This window comes from Lates calcarifer, linkage group LG23, assembly GCF_001640805.2.
Source record: "Lates calcarifer isolate ASB-BC8 linkage group LG23, TLL_Latcal_v3, whole genome shotgun sequence".
Lineage (NCBI taxonomy): Eukaryota > Metazoa > Chordata > Actinopteri > Centropomidae > Lates > Lates calcarifer.
Window position 1 is genome coordinate 560,527 of NC_066855.1, and position 16,278 is coordinate 576,804.

A 16,278-nucleotide genomic window follows, 5' to 3' on the forward strand; every position below is an offset into this window, starting at 1 on the left:
GGTGAGCATCTCTCAGCCGGTTTAGCATCCTAGTAAGCTGGAAGGATCCCAGGGGTATGACGGTGTGTGTGTGTGTGTGTGTGTGTGTGCACATTGTGTATGCGTGTGGCTTCCCAATTGTGTGTGAATGTGTGTGCCTGTATTTTTGGAGGGGATTGATCTCGGTGTTATTCACAGGAAGGTTTTAAAGGTTCAAAGCTTGCTCTGGTGCTCGCTCTGTGCTCTCCCCAAAGACAAGGCATTGATGTTTTACTTTCAATGCGTTGTTTAGGAATAAAGGTGGAAAAAGAAAGAGGTAGAGGTGTGCTAAAAAGGATGCTCCCCATCAGAATGCCAATACAGTGGAGGAGTGGAGGGAGTTTTACCTTAATGGATTTGAGAGGATAGACGGTGATATGGCTCAATACTGTCTAAAGCACACCTCCTTCCACTTTGAATGAATATTGAAGCATGAATTTGACGCAAATCGGTTTTTCAGTTTCAAAGTTGACAGCGACGTCCTGCATAATGATGTCACTGCTGTCTGAATAAGTTAGGCACACACAGCAGAGGATGCAGCAGGATGAAGAATGTGCTGTCAGATGTGTCCAAGTTATCTTATCTGTTTGGACAACCCACTTCTCTCCTCGTTTTACTGGAATCATTTCAACACAGAAGGGCGGGGCAGTGCTACATCTCAGCTGCTCGTCAGCGGCGGTGGATACTGGCAACATCCATCAGCGTCTGACCAGACATGCCTAATGACGGCCATCATTTCCACATTACAGATATCGAGAAGTGATTACCTCGATACAGCTGCCGCCCAGCTATCCCCATTGACTGACATTAGCACTGCTAGTCAACTTGGATCGGTTGCCGCGATCGATTAGCGTCGGCTCTCAAGGAAGCTGGGGATGCCACTGGGTATCGATCCAGCATTAGCACGACCGTTAAGAGATATTGACCCTGACCATCTCAGTGTGTTCCATGGATCAGTGGTCAGTGGCCTTGGGGTGCTGGAAATGCAGTGTGACTGGCGTGTTGATGTCTCAGTCACCTAGCAACAACCTCACATTATCAGGAATCTATGAGGGCAAATACATTTCAGTCTCTAAAACCTCTCAGACCTCTGATTAAGTCATTTCAGTTTTGCTTTGGTCTCCACTGAAAAAGATCTCTGTCTCTTTAGCTGCTAATGCTCTCACTGTGTTAGCCAGCTCGTTGCTAACTTTGCCTATCTGCCATAAAAACCATAACACAAGCTAAAATGGGCTAAAGATCTCTGTACTGAGGGGACCTGCAGAGGCTGGTGATAAATCTCTGTGGCTTCATCACCATGGAGAACCCATTCCACATTACTCACGCTAATTTGAGTAACCTTTTATTCTTCTTTAGTGGTTTTTTATTTAATATATAACAGGTCAAGTAGCTTGGGTCTCTTTCATTTCGTGTATGATCTATGTAAGTAGGCTGCTGCAGCAGTACCTGTATTCAGAGTTACTCTCAGGTTTGTGTGTCGCACAGATACGAGGAGAAATGTGTGTAAATGTTTTATCCATGTGTGTGATGAATTTGAGCTTTACATACATGTTTCCCACCAGCAGCTCATCTCTGTAGGACTGCCCTCTTCATCAGGCTTTTTACTAATGTGGTCTAATGTTGTGACAGACTGTTTCTGCATGTGTTACTACTGCAGTCAGAGGTTTCGTTTTTTGGACTATATTGGAGCTGCAATCATAAGCCTCAAACCTATTTCAAATAGGGCTGCACCAGACTTCTGCACTACCAGTGTGTGTGTGTGTTTTTTTAAAGCAACACCTACACAGCTCTATAAATCCAGGTTGTTATTATATCCTGGTGCAACTGCGGGGGTTTTCATGTAATAACTAGAAATATAAGCCTGCTGTCTATGTGGAAATCCAGGAATTCATTTGGGTGATTATTACTATCTAGTTCAGTTTTTTTGTGCAGCCCAGATTCTGGCTCTATATTACTCACATTGTTCTTGGCTGCAGCACAAAATCCCAGGTAGCTGGGGATGCCAGTCCATGAGAGGCCGAGCTGAAAGGGAATCACTAATCAGGGACTGGCGAGCAGAGGTAGGCTGAGGTAGTGCTGGAATAGTACAGTAGCAGAGGTCCACTCCGTCAGTGTTTGATCATCAACAAATCTAAATCTCCTCTCACTGTTAATAATCCTCCCCAGGATATGTATATAGTGAATGCACCTCATGTGTAGGCAGCAGATTCATTAAAGTCTGATATATATAGTGTTTTTCTACACAATCAAAGTCTCTGTTCTGCGCCACCACAGCACCAGGAGTGCTCTATTGTTAGCTTCAGAATGACCAGACCCCCAGCACAAGAAATACTCCAACACAATTCAGTAACAGCCAACACTCAGCAGGCCGACCAGTGGTGTAACATCATCCCTCAGTCAGCCAAGGACTTCTGCATTTCTAAGGCTGACCTCACTGACGTTTGGAAAAACTGAATCCACTTCACTTAATTGATTGACTGCTTTTCTTCATTAGTTGAAAAGACCATTCAGTTGTTGTATTTCCTTTACTGATCAATAGAGACTATTTAGTGCCTTTAAAACAGTAATGGCATCTTTACCTTTTCTACATAATATTATTGAAGAATTCTGTGTTTACATTTCTTTGTTGGAGTGGGACATAACAACATTACAAGAGGAATAATGGAATATAACTAAAGACTTGGGATTTTCTAATCAGACCACAACAGAAACATTTGACCGTGATCATCTAATCTGATGTAGTGACCATCTCTGAACACAAATGTTGTAGTCTGGTTCTGGCAAAAGAGAAATGCTCATAAAATATTTACACTCTTTTAAATCAGTATTCAAACAGGACTGCAGCGTAGCAGCCACAGAATAAACTTTGAAACCGTTGACTAAACCACCTGCTTCTTTGCCACTGTTACTTGTTTCTAGTGTTAATGAGTCAAGGACTCTGCAACAAGCCCTTCAACTTCAGTGTCCCCACTTCAACCGCCGGCAGACGAAGTGAGAGAGCTTTAAAACGATAGAATCCCTCTGCTTTCCTGCCTTCCTCGCTTTCTTCCTCCCTTTGTTTCGGCAGTTCAGTTCTCTTTGATTCCGCTGTGTTTTGAGCTGTGCATCCAGCACGTCGAGCAGCATCCCTGAACCTCATCTTTCATCTCTCCCCCACTTAGCACACACTCATTTCAGAGGCTATCTCGCTTCTTTTTCTCTTGTTTCTTCTTGTCGATAGTCCTAACCTTGCCAGTCTTTTTCTGTTGTAGCCTCGAGATGTGAACACTAACCGTGAATCTGGTACAAATCACGCTGGAACTTGTTGTCTGCAGTCTTTACTCTATTGCAGTGCAGTCCCACAGGCCTCTACTGTCCAGGGGCTTTACACGACTCAGATCAGAAGGTTTCTCTGTGATTCGGAGCTTTGAAACACACTCCAGCCACTAGGAAACCAACTCTGTGGTCGTTTTCAGTTCACGCTTCCAGAAAAGAGGCAGAGTGATAACGATGTGAAAAATCAGAGGGTTTAAATTTAGAGTTACTGCTGCCTTAGCCACATAAAGAGAGCCTGAGGGCCAGGTATAGGACTTTCCCTTTATACAGTCCCCAGTGGATCGCTCCTTACCACAAACAAAATAAATAAATCAGAGCCAAGTACCCAGGAGCAAAGAGTCTGCGTGGGCGACCTCCCCTATTTTAAGACACATTATGAGGACAAGTTTTTTCTCCATCTCTTTGATTCACTTTCCATCCCCACCCTCGCTATTTTCCTCCAGACTCATCCCTCTTTTTCCACTTTACCTCTCTATCTTCTCACTGAATTGCAGTGCAGCAAAATGATAATGTTATTTCTTCATTTTATGTCGTTTGTGATTACTCATAAAGCTCTCCCTCCTCAGGTACTGTGCTTTACAAGTTAAATCCCAAACAGCATGACAGTACAGTATGTCAGCGCCATAATCTGTTTGGGTTTAATGTCCTTCATCTTCAAATGTGTTAGGTTGCTAAAGTCATTTTTAAATTAAAGCCTTCCGAGCTCAGTCATTACAATAGTTACTCTTAGGCTCTGTTCTGCTCAAGTGCTTTCTAAACCCCTCAGAACACCAAGCACACAGAGCACGACTGAGCAAAACACAAATACGGTTCTTTCCACTTGAAAAATGGCCTCTGCAATTTCCTGAAGTAGTCTGCTGTTGGACCCGCTAGAGCTGTGGTATGAATCCAGATCTTCACAGAGAGATAAGATATAGCACTTCATGCAGGCTGACGCACACATATGGCTCTGCTTCTTAACCACCCCACAATGATAAGTAGGCCGACAGCAGCTATGCAGACCTGCACTCCCTCTGAATGCTAATGAGGATGCCACTACAATCAGAGCAGCTTCCAGAGCTCCAGCAGAGAGCTGCGAGCAGACGAGTATTCTGACACTAATTTAATTTAATCCTGACCTCCTTTCCTCCTCTACCCAGTGAGCAGTGGGGTATGTTTGAGGGTTCAAGACCCCTGTGTGAGTGTCACACAGGTGCATACAGGATATCCGAGCCAGAACTCATTCCTTGTGGTTCAGTATGTGCACAGAGTTAGAACCAGAATCTTGATTCTGCAGTGAAATACGCAGCCACGACAGGTGCTTGTGGTGATGGAAGGAATTTTAATTTTCACGTTATAGTGTTCAAGCCTGTGTGTCTCTAAACTGAGAGGGTTTCCATAGATCCACCAGATCCTCCGTCTTACACCACCACCAGAGGCAGCTTAACACTACTACAGTCCACCCAATAATAATCCAAGTCTTGGTTAGTGCAGTTTTACATAGAGTCACTCTCCACCACTGCAGTCAGAAAGAAAGTCAAAGAAAAGTCCTTTTACATGGGAGTTTACACTGTGTCTGCACACGCTCATGTTTGTGTGTGCATCTAACCACATGAGTGTTTCTGTTTCATCACTTGTGTGAAGCCTCGCTGCCACTCTCCCTCCATCCACCCTCCATGACGTGGCTCATGAGAAAACAGATGGCATTGTGGGACAGGTTCCAGAGCACCACTTCCTACCGGGCTTCTGCTGCGCTGTCATCTCGCTGGCATGGCCTCGGTCTTAATCAGGGGCTCGACGGATGCCACTTTACACCTGCACACTCTCACTCAGCCAGAAAGCACTGATACTGATGAAGCTGATTCTAGGAATAGAAGGCTGGAAAAGCTTCATCTTCCTCTCTGCTCTTTATTTCTTTTTTCTTCCCCAGAAAGACTTGCTCGGGAAGGGAATCATAGTAAAAGAAAATGACAGCCAGATGGTTTCAGAAACTGTTTGAGGTTAGTTTGATATTGATATTAGAAAATACAAGTTCTATTTTATTCTAAAACCAGACATTGTATAGGATAAGTTATATGAATCCACAGCTCACTATATGATTCATTCTAAAGTTTCATTCTTCTAACTGCGTCACAGGATTTGTTAAAACTGTTTCCCTGATGTTCAGAGCTAATTGCATTTAAAAGCTTCCTTTTATTACCCGACTCAGCAGGTTTCCAAAATATTTCTAGATCGACGTATCGACTTCGTATCCGCTTTTAGACCTGAAATCACCTTCTCCATTGATTACTGTACAGAGTCAGTTTGCTGGCAAGAAACTACCTTTTATTATGTTAGGATATACTAGTTCCATAACTCTCATTCTGAGCACAACAACCAGTCAATAGCATCAAATATTTATCATCGTACCTGTCTTTCATCAAAGCTATTGGCTGCCTTTGTCTGTCTTTGCCCTGAGGTAAGCGCTACAATGTCAGAAAAGTGGGAGTGAAGAAAAAGTCTATTATTTTTATTCACCCTCTCAATACTTGTACACTTTATATGTATATATGACCTTGGCAAAGCGGAGAGAACTTTTAAATTCTGGAACAGGCTGAACTCTCTCGTACCCTTATTGAATTCCAAACAGAGCCCTTGTCCAGTATTTTGATTGCAATCATCTGCTCAGACAGAAAAGCTATGACATTATGCCCAGCTTTTTTCGTCTTACCCCTGTCTACCTTATCAGCTGTTATTTGATTTCCAGCAGTAGTTACAGACAGCTAATCTGGCCGGCTGACTCTGTACTGAACGCTAGTGCCGTGGCAGGAATGACAAAGAGAGTGATAAGCTGAGGAGGAGAGTTGGACCCAGCAGAGGACTGAGGGTCGAAGCAGTGGCCACTCATCATCAAGCAATTAGGCTAGGTAAGAAGAGGGGATGAATTCAGCAGCGAGCTGAGTTGAGACAAACTGATCTGCTAAGAGCTGAATATTCAGATATAAAGGATGTTGTCTTTGGTTCACAGACCCGAGTTTACAGCTTTGTGAGGCTGCACTTTGAGATAAATACTAATGTTAACATTCTAACATGGTAATATTTACCTTGTTCACACGTCTACTCACAGAAAGGTTCCAGGTTTGAACGCCTGGGGCTTTTCTGTGTGGAGTTTACATGTTCTCCCGGTGCCTGTGGATTCTCACCAGGTAAACCTTCCACATGCAGGTTAGATTCATTGGTGACTCTAAACTGCCTATAGGTGTGCTGGTTCAGCTTCTCACCGCACTGAAAAGTTTCATTTCAACTCAACTCTGTCATGTCAAGAAACCGTGTTCCCGTTACTTATAGTTCACAGAACACACTGTCAACAGTTCTCATAGGGACTATTTCTGTAACAGTGAGTTGTTCCAGTGACATTGTTTTTGGAAAGAGTGGTTGGTGTTAATTAGTGAGCTTTGGAGGTGTTGGAAGGTATTTTTTAACTTTGGACAAGGTTTGCTGTTTTCCCCTCCCTCCAACTCTGCCCTTAACGGATAGAAGTGAGACTGATTTCAATCTTCTTATCTTACTTCACAAAAGAATGCAAGTAAACATTTTTTTAAGTATTCCTTCAAGATTATTGCTGACTTTTGCTAGCCAATAGATACCATGTAGATGCTCCGTACTTCAGGACATGTTGATAAAAACGTTCTTCACAGCTTCACACAACATGAAAATGTCTTGGTGTCAGTTGGGAGCTGCCAGAGTTGAAAGTAAACATGTGAACTCATCCAGCCCCAGATCTTCACAGCCTCGACGAGCCTTGTGTCTTCGTCATGAGCATAAGGGTTTTGCACATTTCATACATGGAGCAAATAATTAGTATTTTAAGACATCATGCAGACTTCACTAAATTGTGCAGGACTAAGAATAGTGGTATCACACTCCAGTCACGTTGTCAGTCCAAAACAAAGCTCCCGGCTTGGTTTGGAAATGTACCAAGAAACCTCCTTGTCAACAAGAGCTCAATCCAATTGATTTGGTCTGCACCCGACTGTGATTGCTGTGTTCTCACGAGTCCAAACAAACCCAACAAAGGGAGAAACCGCTCCAGGGTTCAAAATAACTGGCCTGGAATAACCTAGGTGTTGGACTGAAGAATAGTTGAACGCTTGGACCAAATGAAAGAGCTGCAGAAAAAGAGATACCTATCCAAACTGATTCTCAGTCTTTAGAGTGGACTTTAACTGATGATCCCTCGACGACCATGGTTAGTGTTTGAGACAGGTACTTAGACTGGCATGCTGAATGAACAGCCTCCTTTAACTCCAGTCCCAGTGCATTTTATTTCACTTGTTTTGGTGACATAAGAAGTTATCCTAAAGTGCCATCATCTTGATGGCCAGATCTGGGAGATGCTCCAACAGCCTTTTTGAAATTCACTATTCTGGCACATCAGACGTCTCCAGATAATCATGGACACAAAGACAAACGTATGCTTCCAGACTGAGACTAAAAGGAATCTGCTCGTAGCTTTAAAGGCACAGAGAGGTGCTGAGAATTAAAACTGTAGCATAATCGTTTTCTAAACCACACGTGTTCCCCTGACCACTTTCTTCTAATGTGATTAAAGGGGGAAGGATAGTCCCCTGTTTTCAAGGAGGCTGTTAGGCTGTCACATTAAAGGAGCCCAGAGCCTCTGCAGCAGGATTCACAAGCCTTCTTTTCTCAACAGCCAACAATTTAGGGAATTACTGAAAGGAGAAATGTATTATTTGGATTTTGTGCATTTTGTGCTTTCGCTGCAATTTGATTCAAAGTGTTTGTGGGTTTAGTTTTAACACTGCCCATTATACTCTGTAGGAATCCTACAATCAAATGTGATTATACAAATGTGAATACAGAGAGACTGTCAGGGAAACCATTCTCAGCTCGTCTACCCAGCCTCCTGCTCTTACACAGACTGTAACCGGAGGACTCCTGGGGAGCTACGGTCTCTAATATATTTTCAGTACATAGGATGTGTTGATGATGTGAATGTGTTAAAGTTCAGTTAAAAGTTAAGTTAAAAATGAAATCCAAGAACATATTTATAAATTAGGCCCCTGAGGAACTGGAGCTTGATTGCATTGCTAATGTTTTACAGGAGACTGAATTAATTACTGCTCACTCTACCCACATGGTTTAACAGCCTAGTTTGACTGTTCAGAGACTTTCAGATGGGAGGAAAAGATCTGCTAGGTTCATACTCTGACACACAGGTATGAGCCAGTGTTTTAGCTTGTAGTCCTGTGCAATACAGATGGTTTGATTTGAGGATTTATATAGTTATTAGTTTATTTTTGTAAATGGATGACCTGAACACAAGACCGTTCCTTCCTTAAACACCATGACTGCCAAAAGTGTTCTCTGGTATCCCCATTTATACCATGAAAGGAATTTCCTTTCATCACATCACTCTTTATTGCACCACCTTCAACACTGGCCATTCAGATAAAGATACTTTTGCCTTTAGACATGGTCTTGTTTGTTTCAATCGTGTTTGAAATGCATTAGATATTGTTGCAATAAACATAATCAAGGGTGAAAGGTTTGATTTGAACAAACTGCCGACGTTGTTATTTTCCTGGATAGGACAGTTAATTCTCTTCAAATCTATTTCCTAATGCCTCGGATCTGCGTTGAAACTCTCATCATGTAGCATTACTGGAGCTGCTGTAATGATATGTGTGTCCACAGCTTCAATGAGCTGCAGCCCACACAGCCGTGCTTGTATTTAATTCATCACAACTTTTTCTGTCCTGCCTTCCCATGTTGTGTAGATACATTCCCTCTATCTCTATCCATTCCATTTACTCTCCATATCTGCACCTTAATGAAAGAGCACCAGTCATCTTGTATTTTAATCAAATACATTATGCTTTCGCCATGATTCAGTGCTTACAGCTGCAGGCTTTTAGGGAAGATATTAAACCTATCTGATGGTTGCTAAAGCACGTGTGCTCCTCACAGTCACTGTCTAATGTATTCATGTACCTTATCACCGTTTCCACTACTTAACTATTTTATCCTGCGTGATGGTAAAATCAGTACTTTGACATATTAAAAGTTAAGATTCTCTTTCAGCTAAAACCTTTTCTCATTAGCTAATGTTGGCTCTTATATTTAAAATGTTCCATGGAAATGGAGCAACACTGCAGCCTAATAGCTGAACATACACAGTAGTTAGCAAAGACTTCTTCTTGTAACAAGGGGTAAATTGCTCTATTGATCTGTGTGCTCACATAATGATGATGTTCCCTGTGTTTTCTCATTACAAGCGTGCCTCTGATGCTTTCTATTACTGTACCTGCCCACCACCACCAAGTCTGCCCCAGACAGTCAACAATCTCCTTTATGACTTGTTTACGTTGGCCAAGCTATTACCTCTAATGTGGAGGACCAGCGTGCAGTTCAGCTCCATCACTCCTGGAAGCTTCTCGACAGGCCGGGGCAGCTTGAACAGAATGAGGTGTATTAGAGGGGTTATAGGAGAAGCACAGCGGTGACACATGACATGAAATACTGTGACGAAGGGCCAATTACACTAATGAAGCCTCAACACACATTAGACGCATGCATGAATGCAAAGGCTAGCATTGTGTTCCTGTAGTATCGCTGATGACTGTGATCTCCTCCACCGCTGTGCATCTCTTTATTAGAACTGTTGTAACAGTGTGTGTGTGTGTGTGTGTGTGTGAGAGAGAGACATGTGTCAGCTGTCAGGCTCAGCGCTGATGTTGTTAGCTTGATTTCACTTTCTATCTAAATCACGATGTGTTGGCAGCTTCCTCTGTCTTTTTGATGTTTTTGATACACTTGTTGTTGTGATGGGTTGAAGTAGCTGTCAGTGCACATGCACGTGCACGTGCACATGCTTGACAGTGTGTACTTCTGGTTAAATGTGTGTTTGTGGAAATTTTTGTTGGTCGTCACCTAAAACAGGATCATTCTGGGTTATGAGGCTTGTGTGTAGGTCTGGGGTCACTGACACAGTTGGGGACGTAAACAGGAACTATAATGTATGATAACCTGAGCTAACATATTCCAGCACTGACACCATTAAAACAACACTGAATTAGCTACTCCAACAACCGTTACTGGATTACTTTGAAGAAAACTTTAAAATGTGATGGCAAGTTCTTGAGTTATAAGGCGAGACCTTTTTTCTCTGTTTTCTAAGCCGATTTGTGGATGTTTGTTTGCCATGAACATCAGAGATAACGATACCCTTGGAAGAATATCCTTGGACAGCATAAGGCACACTGACTCTAAAGATATGTCTGTCGTGTCTGGATGAGTTATGACTGTGGGAAGAAGCACAGGTTTTGATGTAAATCACAGCAACCAGGTTGAAGTACATTAATTGCTTCCTGTGTGTCACACCTGCTGCTGCAGCTTCCACTGCTGACCGTGTTGGTGAGCGGTCAGATCAGAGGCACAAGCTGCAGTAACTGTCTTCCTCTTGTTTTTAGGACATGACACCTCTGTCTCACATCTCTCCCTCCCTTCAAAGGCAGGGTCACACAGGTGTAGTTTCAGTGTCCTGGTAAAGTTGATGCTGGCTCACTGTCACACTGTCATGGCTTCATCGGACACTTAATTAGAGCAGAGCCATCGTTAGAGTTATTAATAACATCTGTGCTTTTCCTGCTAATGACTGCTGTGAAAAAGACTTCCCTGCCCGGTCCTTTAAAAACAGGTCACAGATATATTATTTAATTTTTATAAAAGGCTCAGTAATTTCCTGAAACAGCTGGCCTCTATAGATTTTAGCAAACATTACTCAAATGGGAGGAAGTAGTGCGTTTGTTGGGGACTATTTTCAGCAGCAGATTAACTCCAGTGAGTGGCAGCAGGATGGTGGATGTGGGATTGAGTCAAAATAAACTACAGTGTGTGTTCATGGTAATGAAGGAACATGTCACCCAGTGCAACAGAGTGGCTCACTGATGTGTTTTTTAATAGTTTTTGGACAGCAGTGGGGCTCCGTGGCAACGCTTAAAAGACCAAAAAGCCTCAGTTTCAGGCCACATGAATATTTATGTGCAGCGTAGTGTTACGAGTTGAACGGCAGAATTTGTATACTGTTTATGGCACCACTGCCAACAAAAGACTGAAGTGCAGCAAAGCTTTTCCTGATGTAATTTAGAAGCCATTTGTTGTAAAAGCTGAGACAGTATAATCAGTATAATGTTGAGACATGAGATGAGCTGAAAGAGTTTTTGTTGACTGGTGTACAGCCGTGTATATAAGCAACACATATTCCTCTGCTTATCTGACAGGCCAGATTTATTTTTATGAATAGAGCACAAAAGCCAGTGATTTTCTGAAATACATTCAGCACCGAGAATGAAAATATGAACCCCACAACCCGCTTGTAATAATTACTTCACTACTTGCAGAAGTGTTGAGACTCCAAAGAGTAATGAGAAAGCAGATTGGAATATAGTGCCTTTGCTTTGTTTGCAACCTTTCCACTGCACTGACTTTGTCTGGTAATTGTTGCAGCAGAAACATGACAAATGAAGTAAGCAAGTTTTATTCAAGTGTGGCTCCCACCAGCTGGCTAAATGTAGCTAAATGTGATTTCTTTCAACCTCTGTCAGAGGATTCACTACTTCTCTTAAAATATGAATGATTCTTATGTTTTCCTTCTCTCTCCTGTAACGTTTGAAATATCTGTGGTCCAGCACAGTTTAGTTTTTCTCTAAATCACCACTTTTCAAGTTGATCATTTGCATATCTAAGATTACATCACATAACACTTCTCAGCCTTCTTTATCCTCAGTAGCTGCAGCAGTTTGCACCATGATGTTCTCTTCTGTTTAGCTGTTGTGAGTACTTCACTTCAGTAGCCAGGGATTATCGATCCTGGGAGATGAAAGAATTACCAATTAGAAGAGGACTTGCTTTTTACTGTACATGTTCTCTTAGCGTCCCCGCTGCTTCTCGGTTTCACTGTAAGACAAACACGATTACGCTCCTCGCCTCTGTCGTTCCAACCACACTTCACTACCCCCGCCTCCCAGCCAGCCAAAAGCCATTTACCCTGACATGAGCAATCAGCCTGAACAACAGATATTGGCTGGGGGAAAAAAAGTGTCATCTTGTGCACGGAGTGTACACTGCTATATGCAACAGTCACAATAGTGGGAAGATATAAGGCTGGAGGCTGGTTCTCTTTTCTGTGCTTCATATTGTTGTGAACTTTTGGTCTGAGGACATATCATGGTTTGGACCAGGTCCCTTACAGTTTAATGAAGCAAAGTGTGGTGTTTTAGATGATGTCTGTTTCCAGCTGTGTGGCAGTTCATTCCTTATCTCCCAGCATCAGTAATGATCCTGTGGCTAGATGAGAAACATCCTATAGTTTCTAGGTGCAGTATATTGATGCCTGTGGTTTTGGAAATATAATGTTCCAGTATCAACATACTGACCATTGACCATGTTGTGTATCTGAGGTGCCTTTGCATTGCTGCACATTTCTAGCGTATTACCTCCCAGTGTTTTTCATTGCCAGGCTGCTGGACAGTCTTCATGTCTGATCTGGTCCACAGGCCCCTCACCATTTCTGCTGCATCAATAACTGCCTTAAGAGCTCTTAAGGGGGGATGAGTCTCACCTCACCTGTGTCACCTCGCTGTGAAACCTAAAAGACTTCCCCTCACTCACTCACTCGCTCCTCTCTACCTTCTCCTCCTCTAAATCCAGCGCACCTCTTTCCTCCAGCTCCCTGTGCTTATCTCCTCTTTGCATCGCTCCCTCTTCCTCTCTCTTTCTTCTTTCAAATCATTGATTTTTTTCAGAGCGTCTATAAAATATTTACAATGTGTGGGCAGACTTCTTTCTCTGGGAATTTAGAGGAGGGGGTGTGATCATTTTGAAAGCGAGTGGTAAAAGGAACGAGGGAGCGGGAGAAGAGAGGAGGGAAGGCAAGAGGAGTGGAAAGAGGAGAGGAGAAAGAGGCAGATAAGAGCGATGGAAGTCCACCCAGAGTCGTGGTGTGAATATCAATTCCTCGCTTTGAAACAACTCCTGATTATAAATAAATAAACAGAGCGCTGATAAAGATCATTATTCCAGGCTTTTGTAAAACCACCTTTCCCCTAAAACCTTGCGATGTATCGATTGTCAGCGTATTCTGGTGATTTCAACCTTTGAATGCAAAGTTCTTTCTTTTCTCATGTTCACCTGTCCTTTCCTTTCACTCCAGGCTCCACACTCTCTTTGTCTGTTGAAGTGTTGTTGCAGTTTACAACATTGCCTCTCCCTCCTGCTCAGATTGCTGCCTAATTAAATAAAGCCCTCAGGACTGTTCCTGTGTAAGCTCTGGTGATGATACAGGCTTCAACCAAAACTTGAATTCCTAAGCCGTCAAAAATGCAAGACGACAGCATCTCCTTATTACTGAAACCAAAGCTCATGTAGCTGAAAGACTTGAAGAGAACCTGATTTTCCTCACTTGTTTTTTTTAAGCTCTTACTAAACAAATGATTCACTGCTCTGTGAAGTCAGCCAAAACTCAACCCTCCTTCACCATGCTCCAGTAGACTTCAGTAGTAATTGTTCCACAACCACAGGTTTAAAAAGATTTCACCACATAGAAATATTCTGATGAAAGGTTTTGTGACGTCGTTTTCTTGTGTAATTTTGACAGATCTTGTCAACTTTCATTTTTGTGTAGAAATAAACGGATGTTTTTCATTTTACTCGCTTTTCACCTAAAAGCTTTATTTTAGCAGTGAGTTATATACGACTAATATCCTACAACAGATACCTTTAGTTGGACTGTAACGCCACCTGAAATCAATTTTAATCAACATAATAAGAAAACTGTTTTAATGACCCTGCCTGCAAAATTGAAAAATATCAATCATACTGAACAAATTGTCAAAAACCTTGAGGTATTTCATTTGTGCTAATGGTGCAGTCGTGGCAACTAAAGCACAGTTTCAGTTTTTATGGTCTTGTTCAAGCCTCATACCTACAACAACAAAAAGCCACGGAGCATAATCCAGGCATCAGGCCAACATCTTTGTCTTTCTGGAGACAGTGTTGGATTTCATCCATGTGCTGTGCCTCATCTACCTGGAAGATGTGCAGTGGAATTATTTTTTGTTAATTATTGTCCTGCATTTGTGTGAAATCCAACACTCAGCTTTAACTTTCCTGTGAACTTGTTTGTGGACACTCATTAAAGCGAGCTGATGTAATTTTTTAATTATATTCCAAATGAAAGGCTGAGCTCATGTCTAAAGTCTGCTTCATGCGTTCTTTCTCAGGTGGGAGGGACGATGTACAACACAGGCCGCCATGTTTCTCTGCGATTGGACAAGGAGCATCTGGTTAACATCTCTGGAGGGCCAATGACGTACAGCCATCGTCTGGAGGAGATCCGGCTACACTTTGGCAGTGAGGACGGCCAGGGCTCTGAACACCTGCTGAATGGACAGGCCTTCTCTGGAGAGGTGAGTGTCTTGGCCTGACTGTGGACGGGGCGTAGCTGAAATGGACTTTTATAGAAAATGACAATGATAACTGTAGTGCACACAAAATCCATTGAGGCCTGTGTGTACAGGTCGCTAGAAGATGCCAGACAGTATTTATCTAGCTTCCAAACACATCGAGGTGAAAATGGAAGTCCCTTTGATACTGCTGTTAATCACATCTCCATCTTTACAGACACTCTGAGGTGATCTATGTATGTTTGTATTTCCCTTTTAACATTTGGTTGTGTTGCAGCCTCATGTCTCAGACCCATGCTCCATCAATCTACAAAATAAACAGAAAGAAGAAACTGACAGAGATCACTGTCACTGTCCTTTTATCTCTGTTTTGGCCTCCTGAGAAAAATATCTGGTGTCTGGTAACATTCAACTCACTATGTAAAAGATGAGACCATACAGATGCAGATCAGCCGAGGCCCAGTTTCTTCGACCTCTTCAGACGTCCAGTCGTCTGTAATGTTCATACTGTACAACGTCGCCACATGTCCCATCACAATCCTGCAATAAGCATCTTTTCCCTACTGTTAATCATACCACAGTTCCCATGCACAGTTACTATAGAGGAGAAGAACTTTTAAAACGCTGGCGTTGAACATAATCAAGCTCTTCTCTATCTGAGATCAGGATTTCAGCGTATGAACTGAGCAGGTTTAAATGTTTGTTAAAAACACATCTTTGTGTTTTTTTAAAGGTAATAACCTAAACAGGTCCTCGATGGGTGAATACCCTGAATCTCCATTTCAAGTACCTTTGATTTTGAAAAGATTTTTTCACTCTGAAATGAGTCAGAATTTCTCTCCCCAATCTGCAGAGAACCATGTGATGTTCCAAATGAGTTTTCACATGATGGCAGTAATTTGCATCAGTGCTTTCAGCAGGAACAAACTTGTCTTGGAGGTGACAGTTAAGCATTTAACTCTGGCACACACATCTATCGCTCTGTCCCAGCAAACACACTCACACTCACACACACACACACACTCACACTCACACACACACACACATGCTGTTGCTCGGTGCCATTTTAAAATTTTGACGAGTGAAACAATTAGCTTCCCTGGCTTTGATTGTTCAACAAAATCATGAGTCACTCACGCCACTGCATTCCACCGCCGCCATTATATGAATAACCAATTTGTGTGGCAACAAAATAATTGCAGTCTTGACAGGCAAATTTATTATAATTAATGATAATCATTTATCCTCCCTCAGAGTCTGAGAGCTGATATTCAAATCATAATAAAACAAGTGTTTACTGCATCTTGCAGAGGAGAGAGAGAGCTGTAACCCGAGCCTGAAAGGACACACATTATTGTATATCAAGGCTTCCTCTGGGGATTCATGTTTTATTTCACCCCTGCCTTCAGTCACTGATTTGCCCTTTGTGGGTGAACACTGTGTTGGAGGAGTTGTTCAGAGTCAAGTAGAGAAACTCTGACGAGATTTGCCACTGATGTTT

The 16,278-nt window shown here is 42.4% G+C and overlaps 1 protein-coding gene across 2 annotated transcripts in view; it reads left to right on the forward strand.

Annotated features, from left to right (window-relative positions):
* The window catches only part of ca10a (carbonic anhydrase Xa), a 168,207-nt gene that overhangs the window by 132,214 nt on the left and 19,715 nt on the right, over positions 1-16,278 (forward strand). For both annotated transcript variants that reach the window (XM_018688391.2, XM_018688392.1), the window contains one exon: positions 14,595-14,780. In XM_018688391.2, the coding sequence (XP_018543907.1) occupies positions 14,595-14,780 (186 nt within the window). The remainder of the gene's footprint in view (positions 1-14,594; positions 14,781-16,278) is intronic.